The following is a 15,298-nucleotide window of genomic DNA, read 5'->3' on the forward strand; positions in this document are numbered from 1 at the left end:
AGGGTCCGCTTGTGATTTATGTATAGTTAGAGGTAATGACTCATAATTAAAATACAAAGCCCTCGGCTTTTAGAGTTGTAAGAAGCATATAGAATTTGTCTCACCCAATCTCGTCGTAGTTTACTATGCTCCTTATCAGTTCAGTAAGTGTTTTGTAATATGGCTATATGAACATGTTGTCGTTTGAGATAACTAATAATTCTCTCTCCTTTAATGGGAGCCACTCAATCTCTCAGAGGATGTGTCTCTGGTCCTAGTGGCTTCTAGAAAGTCTTCCTCTAGAAAGTCCTACGGACTGAAGTGGAGGAGGTTTTCCATGTGGAGTGATCAGAAGGCCCTAGATCCATTCTCCTGCCCCAGACAAAAACTTCTTGATTACCTTCTGCATCTACACCATGGTAGTAGGCAATTGGTGCCTACTACCATGGTGTAGATGGTAGGCCCATCTCTGCACAGCCTATAGTTATATGTTTTATGCGGGGCCTGCTTCAATTGAAGCCTCCCTTAAGGCCTCCTGCTGTGTCTTGGAACCACAATGTGGTACTAGCTTAGCTGATGAAAGCTCCTTTTGAGCCGTTGTGCACCTATGACCTGATGTTCCTGACCTGGAAAGTCATATTTTTGGTGGTGGTTACTTCAGTGCGCAGGGTTACCAAGCTCCAGACCTTTGTGACTTATCCACCTTATACTAAATTTTATCATGAACTTAGGGTGGTCTTGCGCACGCATCCCAAGTTCCTTCCTAAGGTGGAGATGGACTTCCATCTTAACCAATCTATCATTCTGCCAACTGTCTTTCCAAGGCCCCATTCGTTCCAAGGAGAACAAGCATTGCACAGTTTGGACCACAAGGGAGCCTTAACCTTCTGTCTGGAGCGGACAGAAGCTCATAGACAGTCCATCCAACTTTTTATTTCTTTTGATAGCAATAGGTTGGGAGTTGCTGTTGCCAAACAGACACTATCCAGTTGGCTAGCAGATTGCATCTCCTTCTGTTATACTCAGGCGGGACTGCATCTTGAGGGTCATGTCAAGGCTCATTCTGTCAGAACCATGGCAATGTTGGTGGCCCACTTGTGAGCAATTCCTGTGGAGGAGATCTGCAAGGCTGCGATGTGGAGTTCTCTACACACATTCGCATCTCACTATTGTCTGGATAGGGATGGCCGACGTGACAGTAGGTTCGGCCAGTCTGTCCTTCGGAATCTTTTTGAGGTATAGAACCCAATTCTCCCGGCCCATTGTTTGGGTTCAGGTTGTCTCCCCATCTGTTATCTACAGCACTGTTGTGCTCGTTGGCACCTGGTTGATGTCTGTTGGTCCTCTTTTGTATTGGGGAACAGCCTGTAGCTAGGGATTCATCCAGGTGTGAGGACTACCATCCTGCTTTTTTTTGGAGAAAGCAAAGTTTCTTACCTGTAACGTGTTTTCCAAGGACAGCAGGATGTTAGTCCTCACGAAACCCGGCTGCCACCCCGCGGAGTTGGGTTTCTCCTGTTTTTTATTTTTAATTGTAATTCTATGCTACGAGACTGAAGAGGGACCCTGCATGGGCGTGTGGTATAAGGCATGCTTATTATGCCAAGTCAAAGTTCTGGAAACTTTGACAGAGTTTTTCCGTGCTGGGCTCCATCCGATGATGTCACCCATGTGTGAGGACTAACATTCTGTTGTCCATGGAGAACACCTGTTACAGGTAAGCAGCTCTGCTATCCGTATACAGAGTGGGTAGTTTTCAAAGAGCTCGTTTCTGTGAATAAAATGCTGTTTTGGCCATGGAAATGGCTATTTTATTTTTATTTATTTTATTTATTTAAAAGCTTTTCTATACCGTCGCTCAGTGGTGTACCATCACAACGGTTTACATATAGGCACGAAATAGGTTTGGTCGGTTTCTAAGTTATCCATAGGGTGCCAAAATTATACGGTTACATAGTTCAATAATATATTCTAAATGATAAGTGGATTGGGGTTACTATTTGTCTGATTAATGAGATAATCATATGTGAATACTGTTTTAATTTAATATTTAATTATGACTAAAATAAAATACTCAGTTCAGTTTTTTATATAGGTGACATTCGCCTGTATATTTTGTTATTCAGCGCCCTCACTGTGAAATGCTTTTTTGTAGAGCCAAGTTTTTAGGCTTTTTTTGAAAAGTTTCAGTTCTTTCATTAGTCTTAGCTCAAGTGGTAATGTGTTCCATAGCAATGGCCCTGCTAAGGATAGTGCTCTCTCTCTAACTTGTGTCAACTTTGCTGTTTTGACTGAGGGTATGGTTAGTAGTGCTTTATTGGCAGACCTGAGATTTCTTTGAGGGACATGCAGACGTAGTGCAGTGTTTAGCCAGTCAGCATTTTCGTCATTTATTAGTTTATGAATTGTGCATAGTGTTTTGTATTGCACTCTTTGTTCTATTGGGAGCCAGTGTAAATCCGCAAGTGTTTGGGTGATATGATCTCTTCTGCCTTTTCCAGTAAGTATTCTGGCAGCTGAGTTTTGTAGTATTTGTAGTGGCCTGATTGTGGTATATGGTAATCCTAGGAAAAGTGTGTTACAGTAGTCCGTGCTAGCAAATATTAGTGCTTGTAGTACTGTATGAAAGTGTTTTTAGTTAGTAAGGGTTGTAGTCTCCTAAGGACCATTAGTTTTGTGTAGCCTTCTCTTACTTTTAATGATATGTGTTGCTTAAGGCTAAGTTCCATGTCTATAATTACCCCTAGGTTTCTAGCCTTATCCGTTAACTCCACTGTTTTATTATTTTTAAGTTTGATGGGATTTTGAATTTTTACAATGTTTTTTCGTTCAAGGTATATAAATTCAGTTTTTTCTATGTTAATTACTAGTTCCATTTGGTTTAATAGTTGTTTTATTATGAAATTTGCATTATGCATATGGCTAGTGATTAGTATGTTAAGATATATTATTAAAAGAAATTATTGAGCATCTTCATAATTTTTGGCTTCTTTAATTTTTCTTGAGACAGGCCGAATCACAGCAGATATAGCTCAGACGTGCAGTCATTTGAACATCGTGGGGCTTGTGGGCTCCATTGACAATGATTTCTGCGGTACTGACATGACCATTGGAACGGACTCAGCTCTGCACCGCATCATGGAGGTGATCGATGCCATCACTACCACTGCCCAGAGGTGAATTAGGGGACATTTTGCAGGCAAAGACCTATCTTGCACTTTCTAGGGATCTTTTATATCATTCTTCTCCTTTCTCACTTCTCACTCTTTCTTGCATCTTTTTAACTCTGTCACATTCTCTCACCTTCCTTTTAAATAGCTGTACTTGATTTTCAAAGTGCTTTATGTACATAAAAGCCTATTTTATGCTTGTAAATTGTTCTTTGAAAATCAACTGAGGGGTTGTATGGGTAAAAGTACGTGTGAAAACTGATTTTGCCTGAACTTCCAAATGCATAAGAGATATTCTGGGATGGGTGGGGGGATGGAGTCAGGAGGGAAAATGATTTTATATGCATACTTCTTGTAAGTGACTTCTGTTCTTATGTCTGCATGCGAATTGGGCAACCAAATTGAATTTTCAAAGCAGGTGATTTAAAAATGACCCTCCCTATGTCTGGAAAGAAATAGATTGGATGATGCTTTTTGTTACCTGGAAGTTTTCATCTTGGATAGGGTTCATTCTATTTTCAATGCCTCTTTTCTGGTTTCCAACTTTATAAAGTCTTCTAGCATCACTAGGTACTATCGAAGTCACCTCTTTGACAGCTTAGGGTTAGATTCTGCAGCCAGTATTAGAAAGGTCTGCAGCAGGTTTTGAAATTTCAGTGGTATGTTTACATAGATTTAATATAGACGTTCATATTCAATAGGCTGGCAAGTAGAAAAATTATCTAAGTAGAGTTATCTGCAAAACTTTAGCCAAATTCGCAGTGGGACAAGTCCCCTGCTGAATATTCTCAATTAAAGTTTCCTAGTATGTAGACAGATGGACTCAGGACCAGTGGGTTTATGCTCCCCTGCCAGCGATTGGAGATGGAGCAAGCTGATGTCACAGTATATATAACCCTGTGGTGACCACAGCCTGCCAGTATTCTCTGTCTCCATTAGATGGACGTTCATCTCCCTATGGGGATTGCTTTGAGCTTTTTGAAAGGAGGCAAGTCTCCGGTGCCTTGGTTGTTGGAAGATAAGAAACAGCTACAGCACCCCTTTGGTATGAGGGGTTGTTTCCAGGGTTCCAGATGTTTTCGTCCCTATAGAGCAGCGCTTCTCAACCGGTGTGTCGCGACACAACGGTGTGTCGCCAAGCACCGGCAGGTGTGTCACGTGCTCCCGGTCTCTCCAGCTGCTCTTCCTTCCCTACTGCCATTACCGCTGGGCTATCAGCACGTTCAAGCCCAGTGGGAACAGCAGCGGTGCTAGAAGGAGCTGTGGCACCCGTGGCTGGCCTTTTCTTCTTCCCGCGCCTGCCCCCCCCCCCCACCCCGTGACCCGGAACAGGAAGTGATACACAGTGCGGTGGGCGGGAAGGAGAAAGCCGTGCCGCGTGGAAAAGTAGTAGCGGCGGTAGCAGCATTGGCCCCCGAGCAATCGAAGCAGCCGGTAATTGGGAAAGGAGACAGCAGCATGAGCCTCCCGCGGCCAATGGAATTCTTCTTTCTTGGCCTGCGGGGGCTGGAGGAGGAGGCTGCTGCAGCTACCATGGGGAGAGGAAGTGAGTGAGAGAGAGAAGCTGCCAGCCTGTGTGTAAGTGAGAGAATGTATTTGATTGAGAGTATATGTGTGATTGAGAGAAACTGGTCAGAGAGCTGATGTGTGTGTATATGTGAGAGACAATGAAAGTGACTGCTCAGGGAGATGACTGATGTGTATGTGAGAGTGTGAGACATTAGTCAGGAAGGTGACTGATGTGTGTGTGTGTGTGAGAGAGAGAGAGTAAAAGCATGGAAGTGAGAAATCTGGGTATGTGAGAAATCATGGTAGTAAGAAGCCTGGTGTTGTGGGGGTGTGTGTGAAAGAAAGCATGGGAGTGAGAAGCCTGATTATGTGAGAGAGAGCATGGGAGTGGGAAGCCTGTGTGTGGGTGCATGCATGAGAGAGAGACTGGATGGTAAGGTGACGGTGTGTGTGAGAGAAAGAGACTGGTGTGCGTGAATGTGGGCGAAATAATCTGATTTAGGGAATGAGAAGCCTGTGCACGTGGAGAGCGAGCATGGAAATGAGAGAGAGACTGGTGTGTGTGTAACAGAGAGAAAGTGATTATGGGAATGAAAAGCCTGTGCATCTGAAGAGAGTGAGCATGGGAGTGAGAAACCTGTGTGTGTGTGTGAGACATAGCATGGGAGGGTGAAACCTGTATATGTAAGACAGAACATGGAAGTGGGAAGCCTGTGGGGGTGTGTGTGTGGGTGGGTGGGTGTGTGCATGAGAGAGATCAGGTGACTGGTGTATGTTTGTGTGTGTGTGTGTGTGTGAGAGAGAAAGAAAGAGATTATGGGAATGAGAAGCCTGTGCATGTGAAGAGTGAGCATGGGAGTGAGAAACCTGGGTGTGCGTGAGACACAGCATGGGAGTGAGAAGCCTGTATATCTGAAAGAGAACATGGGAGAGGGAAGCCTGTGTGTGTATGTATGCATGAGAGAGATCAGGTGACTGGTGTGTGTTTGTGTGTGTGTGTGTGTGTGTGAGAGAGAGAAAGAAAGTGATTATGGGAATGAGAAGCCTGTGCATGTGAAGAGTGAGCATGGGAGTGAGAAACCTGGGTGTGTGTGTGTGAGACACAGCATGGGAGTGAGAAGCCTTTATATCTGAAAGAGAACATGGGAGAGGGAAGCCTGTGTATGTGTGTGTGTGTGTGTGTGTATGCATGAGAGAGTTCAGATGACTGGTGTGTGTTTGTGTGTGTGTGTGTGTATGAAAGAAAGAAAGTGATTATGGGAATGAGAAGCCTGTGCATGTGGAGAGAACAAACATGGGAGTGAGAGACTGGTGAGTGTGTGTGAGACAGAGAAAGTGATTATGAGAGTGAGAAGCCCGTATATGTAAGTAGAACACGGGAGTGGGAAGCCTGTGTGTGTGTATGGCATGAGAGAAACTGTTCAGGAAGGTGATTGGTGTGTGTGTGTCAAAGACTGTTTGGGAGATGATAGGTGTGTGGAGACAGAAACTGGTCATGGGGGCATGACTGGTATGGTGTGTGTGTGTGTGTGAGAGACATGGGCCCTAAGGAAGAGGATCATGAGTATAGAGCTTAGCCTCTACTGCTGCTTCTGGTGTGTGCTATGGCCTGCATGGAAGAGGAGTAGGAGAGCTGCTGGAGGGGGTAAGTAAAGGTGGCTTTTTAAGTTTATTTTTCTTGATTGACTGCCATTTTAATTATTTAATATTATGTGATGTGTCTGCTTTTTGAAATATTTTATTGGGTTTGGAGAATTTTTAATAGTTCTTATGAGTTTTTAATTGTTGGATGTTAATCGGTTCATAGCTGTTTTGAAACATTTATTCTGCTTATTAATATAGTTTTACAATTATTTCTGTGTGTGGATCTATAGCTGCCTGCTAGCTCTGTTTTCCTAGTAAGAGGTGTATTGGTTTTTAGGGCCTGATTTAATATTTGTAGTGTTGCCTTTTCATAGATAGGGTTGCTCCTGTTTGAGTGTATTCCATAATATAGGTGTAACTGTGTGTGGATTAGTTTATGTGCATTACTACAGATCCTGGGAGTATGTTAGGTCGGTTCTGTGTCTGTTACCGAGATGAGATATTTTACTAGCCTGTAAGCGTGTGTATCAGTTGTGTTTTCTCAAGAGGACATGCATTGGTGGTAAACTGCTGTCTTTTCATAAGTAGGGCTATTGAGCCTGGAAGTAGAAGGAGTTTGAGTTGCTGTTACTGAGATGACACCAGAACCAGAATATCTTTTTTGTAGGGTGAGTTATATGGAGAATGTCATAATTCTGCTTTACATCCATTATTGTGGGTCGGGGGGTTCCCATGGATGCAAACTGTACTTTTACATCTAGCCCCGTGACGATCATGGGTCAGTGTGTCATGCATATGAGAACCATCTGTCAGGTGTGTCCCGACAGAAAAAAGGTTGAGAACCACTGCTATAGAGGGATGTCCTTTCAGTGGACTCCGACATTTGGTAGACCTCAGTTCTTTTGTCCCCGGCAGCCCAAGAGAGGAGCGGGCTCGGTTGGTGGACCTTTCCGAGCTTCCCAATGAAGGGTTTGCCAACCCACCTTCCGTTACAGGAAATAGGAGGACATCTCTCTCTCTTTTATCGGAGGTGAGTCGAGATCACGTCGGACCAGTGGGTCATGGAGGTGATACGCGAAGAGTATGCACTGGAATTTTGCAGTATTCCTTGAGACGTGTTCATGGTGTCCCCTTGCCACTCTCCACAGAAGAAGCATGCAGTGGAGTTCATGCTTCAAAGGCTCCTCAGACTGAGAACTGTGGTTCTGGTGCCCACGTCTCAAGAATGTCTGGAGCGATAGTCCATTATTTTGTTGTGCCCAAGAAGGAGGGCTCCTTTCATCCTGCTAGGATTTGTGGGTTTGTGGGCCCCTGGGCCGAGATGAGAGATGGTACTGCCCATAGGTAGGAACCCCGTGAGCCTCACCGTCGGGAGGCGAGATCTCAGCTGCGAGGTGTGTAGAGCAATAGGTGCTGGAGAGAGAGAGAGATGAGAGGCAGAGGAAGCTAGAGAAAGTGACCCCAGGTGGTGGAGTCACGGAATGTCAGTGCAGGGAGCTGATGTTAGTACTAGCTTGAGAGTCCTTGAAACTTTATTAGAGAAGTAGAGTGACACTGCCCGTGGAGTGGGGAGTGTGGCAGAAGACACACAGGAGCTGGAGAGCCCCAGGGTCTGTGAAGTGGGATATACCCATGGAGAAGTCCTCTGTAATGATGATACAGCAATGGTCCACAGAGAGGGGTACACCGGTGAGGGTCCTCAGTAGCGGTGGTACGGCAAGGGTCCACAGAGTGGAGTACACCGATGAGGGTTCCTCAGTAGGAAAGGTACGGCAATGGTCCACAGAGCGGGGTACACTGATGAGGGATCCTCAGTAGCAATGGTACGGCAAAGGTCCGCAGAGCATGGTACTCACTGTAGCAGAGTGAAAGCTCCAGAGCAGGCAAAAGTCGTAGACGGAAGGCCCTCCAAGGAGCGGATAGCCAAAGACAGGAAGGTCCCCCGAGGAGCGGGTACCTGGAATGTCTCACGCCACGGAAGCAGGAGCTGGAACAAGAGGGAACTCATTACCAAGTCGTAGGTAGGCAGGTCCAGCCGGCTTAAGAGTCCTTGAAGAAAGATGTCATCCAAGGGGGACGCCCCCAAGGTTCCCGCCATGATGTGCATAAGGCTGGCCCAGTAGCGCACGCATGGGCCTAAGGAACTCCGAAGGCAAGATGGCGGTCGGCAGCGTCCACGCCATCCAGGCTGGTGATAGCTGGCGGAGGCCGCGAGTTGACCCAGAGGAGTCAGTGTAGTCAAGCAAGAGGTGAGCAACAGCGGTCGCAGCCGTCTGCAACCGATGGATGTAACACATCCCATCTTGGATCTCAAGAGGATCAATCATCACTTGAAAGTGACTCAATTTCAAATGGAAATCTTACGCTCTGTAATAATGGCGGTGCAGCTGGGGGAATTTCTGATCTCCTTGATTCTGTCCATGTTATAGATCTACCCCTCCAGAAGGGAGGAGTTAGCAATCTGTTATACACTACTCCTCAAGATGGGAGGAGTTAGCAATCTGTTGTGGACGGACTGCAGGAGTTAGCAATCCGTTATGGATCTGTTGCTGGATACTCCTGTAAAAGGAGGAGTTAACTATCTTGTTAGATTCCGTAGGCGGAGTTAGCAATCTTGAATGATCTTCTGCTAGGAAGTTAGCAATCTGTAGTGGAACCAGCTCTGTGATAGAGCTGGGAGTTATCATCTGTTAAAGTAAAGACTGCGGAGATAACAATCTGTAATGAACTGTTGCTGAAGACTCCTGATGAAGAAGAAGTAGCAATCAGTTATCAGCGGAGTGCTTGGAGAGGGCACTCGGCTGTAGAGGAATGTAGATAGGTGGATCCCTGGGCCGATGGCAGATGACAGCACCCCCAGGAGGATATCCTGAGAGGGACCACCGTCTAGGCTTGGGTATGGAGACAGACACAGATAGTACTTTTATTAGACAGGTTAGTAGAACCATCAGAGGTGGCAGTAGTGAGCTGATATGCCCGGCAGGGCTGAAGTCCCTCAGGTACTGGAACAGTGTTCCCAGGATTTCTGAGCTGTAGAGAAACTATAGATAGTGAGTAGACTGGGTAAGCTGTGTACATAGCCAGAACTGGATGACAAAACTCACATAAGGTCTTAAGAAGCTCAGTAGCTGGAAATGGTTAGGTTCTCGAGGAGCGAGTACCTGGTTCCAGGGAAAGCTCTGACAGAGCGATGGTAACTCACAATAGTCTGTATCTGTGATAGCTTCCAGACAGTAGAGAATCTTCAGAGTGTACAGGAACATGGGCCCTCGAGGAGCGAGTACCAGTTCTTATCTGAAGTCTGAAATAGTAACTTACAAATGTCTGTATCTGCGATAGCTTCCAAGCAGTAGAGAATCTTTATCTGCGATAGCTTCCAGACAGTAGAGAATCTTCAGAGTGTACAGGGACATGGGCCCTCGAGGAGGGAGTACAGGTTCCTATCTGCAATCTGAAATAGTACCTCATAAATGTCTGTATCTGCGATAGCTTCCAGGCAGTAGAGAATCTTCAGAGTGTTCAGGAACATGGGCCCTCGAGGAGCGAGTACCGGTTCCTGTCGGCAATCTGAAATAAAGTAAAGAGAGCGAGGCCCCAGAGGAGCGGTTACCCCTGGTAAGTCTGAGGAGGCAGAGTAGTTTAGGTAGCAAAATCCTCTTGCTAACTCGATTCATTAGCAAATACTGAGACCTTTTATATTGGAAGCGGATGACGTCAATTCAGGGGGTTGCCCCCGAGGTTCACGCCCTTGCTGGTACATACATCGGAGTGCGCGCCCTAAGTCATCAGACAACATGGCGGATCCACAGCATCGTGCCGGTCCGGGGACACCGGAGGAAGAAGGCAAGGAGACATCGTGGCAGCCAACCGTCCATCAGACCTGGAGGGAGTCACCACAGAGGTAAAGAGGGCGGAGTGAGGACGTCGAGCAGCGACGGACGCAACAGTCAGAGGCTTACCTTCATATTCTCATCCAATTGGAACACTAACGCTTTCTACGCTTTGCGATGTTGGGGCACCATTATCAGTTGCGGGCGCTGCCTTTTGGTCTAGCCACTACTCCCAGAACATTTTCCAAAGATTATGGTGCTGGTAGTGGCGGCCTTGCAAAAAGAAGGAATCCTGGTGCACCTGTATTTGGACGACTGGCTGATTCAAGCCAGGTCTCAGAAAGGGAGCTGCCTGGTGACACATAGGATGATCTCCTTATTGCAGGAGCTCGGTTGGGTGGTGAACCTGACCAAGAGCAGTCTTCTACCATCCCAGTCGTTGGAGTATCTGGGGGTCCAGTTCAACACAGGACAGGACAGAGTTTTCCTATCAGAAGTTCAGATCCAGAGATTGATGTCTCACGTGCATCAGTTGATGAACACCATATGCCCGACAGTGTGGTCCTACCTACAGGTACTCAGCTTGATGGCAGCTACCCTGGAAGTGGTATCATGGGCAAGGGTGCATATGCATCCTCTTCAGCGCTTTCTGCTATCTCCTTGGAACCCGTGGTCTCAGGATTATGCGGTTCAGCTCCATTTGCCGATGGAAATCTGCTCCTGCCTCCAGTGGTAGTTGCAGGAGGATCATCTGAGAAAGGAAGTTCCCTTGTCCTCTCCAGCCTGGATGGTACTCACAACAGATGCAAGTCTCCATGATTGGGGGGCTCACTGTCTGGAGCTAATGGCCCAGGAGTGCTGGAATGCCGAAGAGTCCTGCTGGAACATCAATCGCCTGGAGGCCCGGGCGGTACGGCTGACATGCTTGCAGTTCAGCCACAGGCTGCAGAATCAAGCGGTTCACGTAATGTCGGACAACCCGACGATGGTGGCCTATATCAATCACCAGGGAGGAACCATGAGCCAGCAAGTATCGCAGGATATAGACCAGCTGATGGAATGGGCAGAAGGTCTTCTGCAGATGATCTCAACCTATCACATTGCAGGAAATACAACATAAGAGCAGACTTTCTCAACAAGGAGTGGCTGGACACAGGAGAGCGGGTGTTGTCAGCCGAGGCATTTCAGCTGATTGTGGATTGCTGGGGCCTTCTGTTCCTAGTCCTGCTGGCAACTTCTCAAAATGTGAAGATTCCTCGCTTCTACATTCGCAGGAGAGATCCATGGTCCCTGGGAATAGATGCTGATGTACAGGCCTGGCCGGAAGACAGATTGCTTTATGCCTTTCCTCCGTGGCCCCTGCTGGGCAGGATAATTCGCAAGATCATAGGCTACAGGGGGCTAGTACTCCTAGTGGTGCTGGACTGGCCCAGGTGTCCTTGGTATGCGGATTTGCGACAGCTCCTGGTGGAGGCCCCCATTCATCTTCTGTCGTTCATGGATCTGATTCAGCAGGTACTAGTTCTTCATGAGGATCTGATTCGATTCTGTCTTACGGTTTGGCCCTTGAGAGGGCTCTCCTGTTAAAGCATGGTTATTCGTCTGCGGTGATTGCTACTTTACGCCGCGGTCTCAAGTTTTCCACTTGGCTTATGTGCAGGTTTGGAGAGTTTTTGAGGCCTGGTGTGAGGAGCATGGTGTTCTTCCTCGTTCAGTTAAGATCCTGCTCATTCTGGAGTTTTTGCAGGATTGATTGAAAAAAGGCTTGGCCCTTAATTCTTTAAAGGTGAGGGTTGTGACTCTTGCCTGTTTTAGAAGCCTGGTAAATGGTGTTTCCTTGTCATCTCATCCTGATGTGGCTCATTTTTTGGAGGGAGTGAAGCACCTTAGGCCTCCAATGAGGTTACCGGTTCCATTGTGGAGTCTTAATTTGGTGCTGGACCTTTTGGCGGGCCCTACGTTCCGACCACTGTGTAGACTTTCCTTACATTTGTTTACTTTGAAGACTGTGTTCTTGGTGAGTATATGTTCTGTGCGGTGGTTTTCTGAGCTGCAGGCCTTGACTTGCCAGGAGTTGTTCCTTCAGGTGACTCCGGGGGCATTACAGCTGCATACTGTTCCATCCTTCTTGCCCAAGGTAGTCTCAGTCTTTCATTTGAATTGGTCCATCTCCTTGCCATCCCTGGATAAGGTCAGGGATGTGGAGGAGTTTTGCTCTTGCGCTCCTTGAATGTTAAATGTCTTGGCATGTGGTATCTGGAGGTCTCTGAGTCTTTTCAAAAGATGGATCGCCTGTTTGTTCTCCATGACGGGAGTACGCAGGGCGCTCAGGCTTCGCGGGCTACCATAGCTCATTGGATTAAGGAACATAAGAACATAAGAAATTGCCATGCTGGGTCAGACCAAGGGTCCATCAAGCCTCCCAACTTGTGGGCACATTCTCTCATTCAAGGCCTTTGTGACAAGGAATGGCACTTCAAATCAAAGCATAAGCTCTCTGAGGAACGCACCTAAAGCTAGATGAACAAACCATATGCTGTCTGGGTTTGTACAAATTGCAGAACAGTACATACTTTTGCACTACATGTGTGTGCGCTGTCCAGCTGTTCAGGAACAAATTGGAAACATGTGACAGATGTCTGCTTCAAAGAAGAGATCAAATTGGAAATGTAACTTCTGAGTGTTAGGTAGAGTAAAGTCACATTTCTGGTGGCAAATGTTTATTGTTGGATTCCTGTGTGTTACTCCACCTTACACCAGAAAGGACTTACATTTCCAGTTTAATCTCTCTGGGGCTGGCACCTACAGCTGAACATTACTTCAAAGTTGAGATGCGTAACATCAAGTGCTTCTCGGTCAGCTGAAGTTGACTTCCCACGAAACCTTATGTTTTGTTCAGCTATAGATTTTAGACCGGGAGACCTGGGGTCTTCTTTGAATAGAGGAGGCATACACTCACAATGCAGGGGTCCAACATTATTCTATTGCTGCACCCTGTCTGGGAGAAAGACACTACCACATGGGCACAGTAATACAATAATATGAGTATAATGTTATTGCACCTCAGGCCAAGGAGTTCACCAGAAATTCCATTTAAGTGCACTAAACCTGGAGTACAGAGGTGAGCACTTGTTTAATAGTGCCCATCTCACATACAAGGCCATTGGGACAAGTGAAAGCAAGGGATATGCTCTCTACAACAGGCAACTACAGCCATTTGAAATGCACAGCAGCAAAGTGTGTACTGTTTACCTTTCCTAGAGAGCTTATTCTTTCATTTCACTTTGCATGCCTTGGCCAAAAGGTCTTGCATGAGAGATTGTGAGATGCCCTGTGCCAATCTTGCATGCAAGATCATTAAGGTCTAACTCTTTCCAACATCTTTACCCTTTATACAGGCCAATGCAATATGGATGCGCTAAAACCGTGCGTCCAAACTGGGTGCACATTTTTTAACACGTGCACAATCCCCTCTCCTGGGCACTCGATGCAATAAGCAAATGAGCTGCTGAGATAAAAAGGATTCACTAGGGATAAAATGTGCGTCCCTAGCACGTCCATGGCATCCGGCGCCCAGGAGACGTGGCTGTTACGTTCAGCAGCCCATGGGCTATCCCATCAGACTGCGGACCTGCGAGGCGGGCGCGTCATGTCCCATTACGGGGACTGGCGTTCTGTGTGCTGCGCCGCTGCACACATCGGGGCTGGTGCAGTGCACTTGGGCCCTGTGTGCGGGTCCTCGCGCCCAGGCGTCCTTTGTGCGGGTCATCCCCGGTTCTTTCTGCTCCTCCCCCCTTTCAGCGCGCGTGAGCGGGACAGCCTGGCCTCTTAAAGGGCCAGCAGCAGGGGAGACAGGCCCTGAAGCCCTGTGGCCCTTGCTGATGACCTTATCAGCCAGGGCCTATTTAAGGCCAGGCCCTGCCTTCAATCAGGGCCTAAGCAATGGGTCCTGCTCTCCTGAGAGTGTGAGTTATCTGTGTTCCTGATCCCTGCATTCCTGACTCAGCCTTGTTTCGTTCCTGATCCCTGGTTCCAGCATTCCTGTTCCTTGCCTCCAGTTCCTGGCTTGCTCCTCTTCCCTTGGATTGCTTTCTTGGTTCTGACTCCTTGCCTGGTACTTGACTCTGCTGATCTCTGCCTGCCCTGACTTCCCGCCTGGCACTTCACTCTGCTTGATCGCTGCTGGCCTCTAGACCTGGACTCCTCTGACACTGCCTCTCCTCGTCCACTGGTTCCACGCCTGGGAAGACCCGCACCTAAGTCCTGCCGACCCCGGTACCCAAGGGCTCAACCTGCGGGGAACGAGGGCTGGTATAGGTGAAGGTCCTGTTGGGTCTTCTCTCCTAGAACTGCCACCTGACGATGAGGACCTCCAGGGGCCATCCCTTGGAGGTAGCAACAACCTCGTCTCGGCTCAAGGGTCCACTTTTCCAACAGAGGCTGTGCGTGGATTAGGAAAATGGATGCTTAATTTACGAGTGTCTGTTTTATCCCAAGGCAACTAATTTACCAGCATAATATGCACACACCCAGAGTGTATATATTGGGTGTATTTTGTGCGCCCCCAAATTTTTTTTACATCAAGACATTTTTTTGCATGGTGCTGCTTTCTATGGTTCTTCCTTCTTAATGTTGTGATGATAGTACGTAGGAGGAACCACAGAAAAGCAGTTTTTTTTTTAAGTTAAGCCCTTGACACACGGGAAGACTTTATGCCTGCTCCTAGGCAGACATAAAATTTTATGGGTCAAAAATTGCACCTTGGGTGCACGTGGATTTTTTGCATCGCAGAGCAATAGCTAATAGCTCATCTACATGGAATTTATTAGCTACATGCGAGTTTGGACGTAAGTTTTGGACACACTGATCCCTTTATTGCATCAGAGGTTATGGACAGACGTCCAAAATGTGCATCCAAATGCTCGTTAACCTGTGCTCAGGGCTGGGCGCACTTTATTGCATCAGTCCTATAGTTTTCTAGAAAGGAAACACAAAACAACAGTTTTAAAGTCGAAACAAAGTGACCACTTTATTGGCAAGATTATGTACTCACATACATTTTGCAATGCATGCATCTTTGAAAATGATAATATGCAAGGACAAGATATATTGCAGGACATGCCTAAGTGACAGAACATGTGTAGTTTTGTAATGATACAGCAAGAACAAATGTCACAAAAGGCTACAGTCCCATATGCAGATAAGTCATCTTATCCTAAAACAAAA

At 46.9% G+C, this 15,298-nt stretch overlaps 1 protein-coding gene across 4 annotated transcripts in view; it reads left to right on the plus strand.

The window, feature by feature from the left end:
- PFKL (phosphofructokinase, liver type) overlaps nt 1-15,298 on the plus strand; it is a 236,743-nt gene that overhangs the window by 90,378 nt on the left and 131,067 nt on the right. For 3 of the 4 annotated variants that reach the window (XM_029606470.1, XM_029606472.1, XM_029606471.1), the window contains one exon: nt 2,990-3,155. The exons of the other annotated variant lie outside the window; for it this stretch is intronic. In XM_029606470.1, coding sequence (XP_029462330.1) covers nt 2,990-3,155 — 166 coding nt within the window. The remainder of the gene's footprint in view (nt 1-2,989; nt 3,156-15,298) is intronic. 4 annotated transcript variants of the gene reach the window in all.

Source organism: Rhinatrema bivittatum, chromosome 6 (assembly GCF_901001135.1).
Source record: "Rhinatrema bivittatum chromosome 6, aRhiBiv1.1, whole genome shotgun sequence".
Taxonomy (NCBI): Eukaryota; Metazoa; Chordata; class Amphibia; order Gymnophiona; family Rhinatrematidae; genus Rhinatrema; species Rhinatrema bivittatum.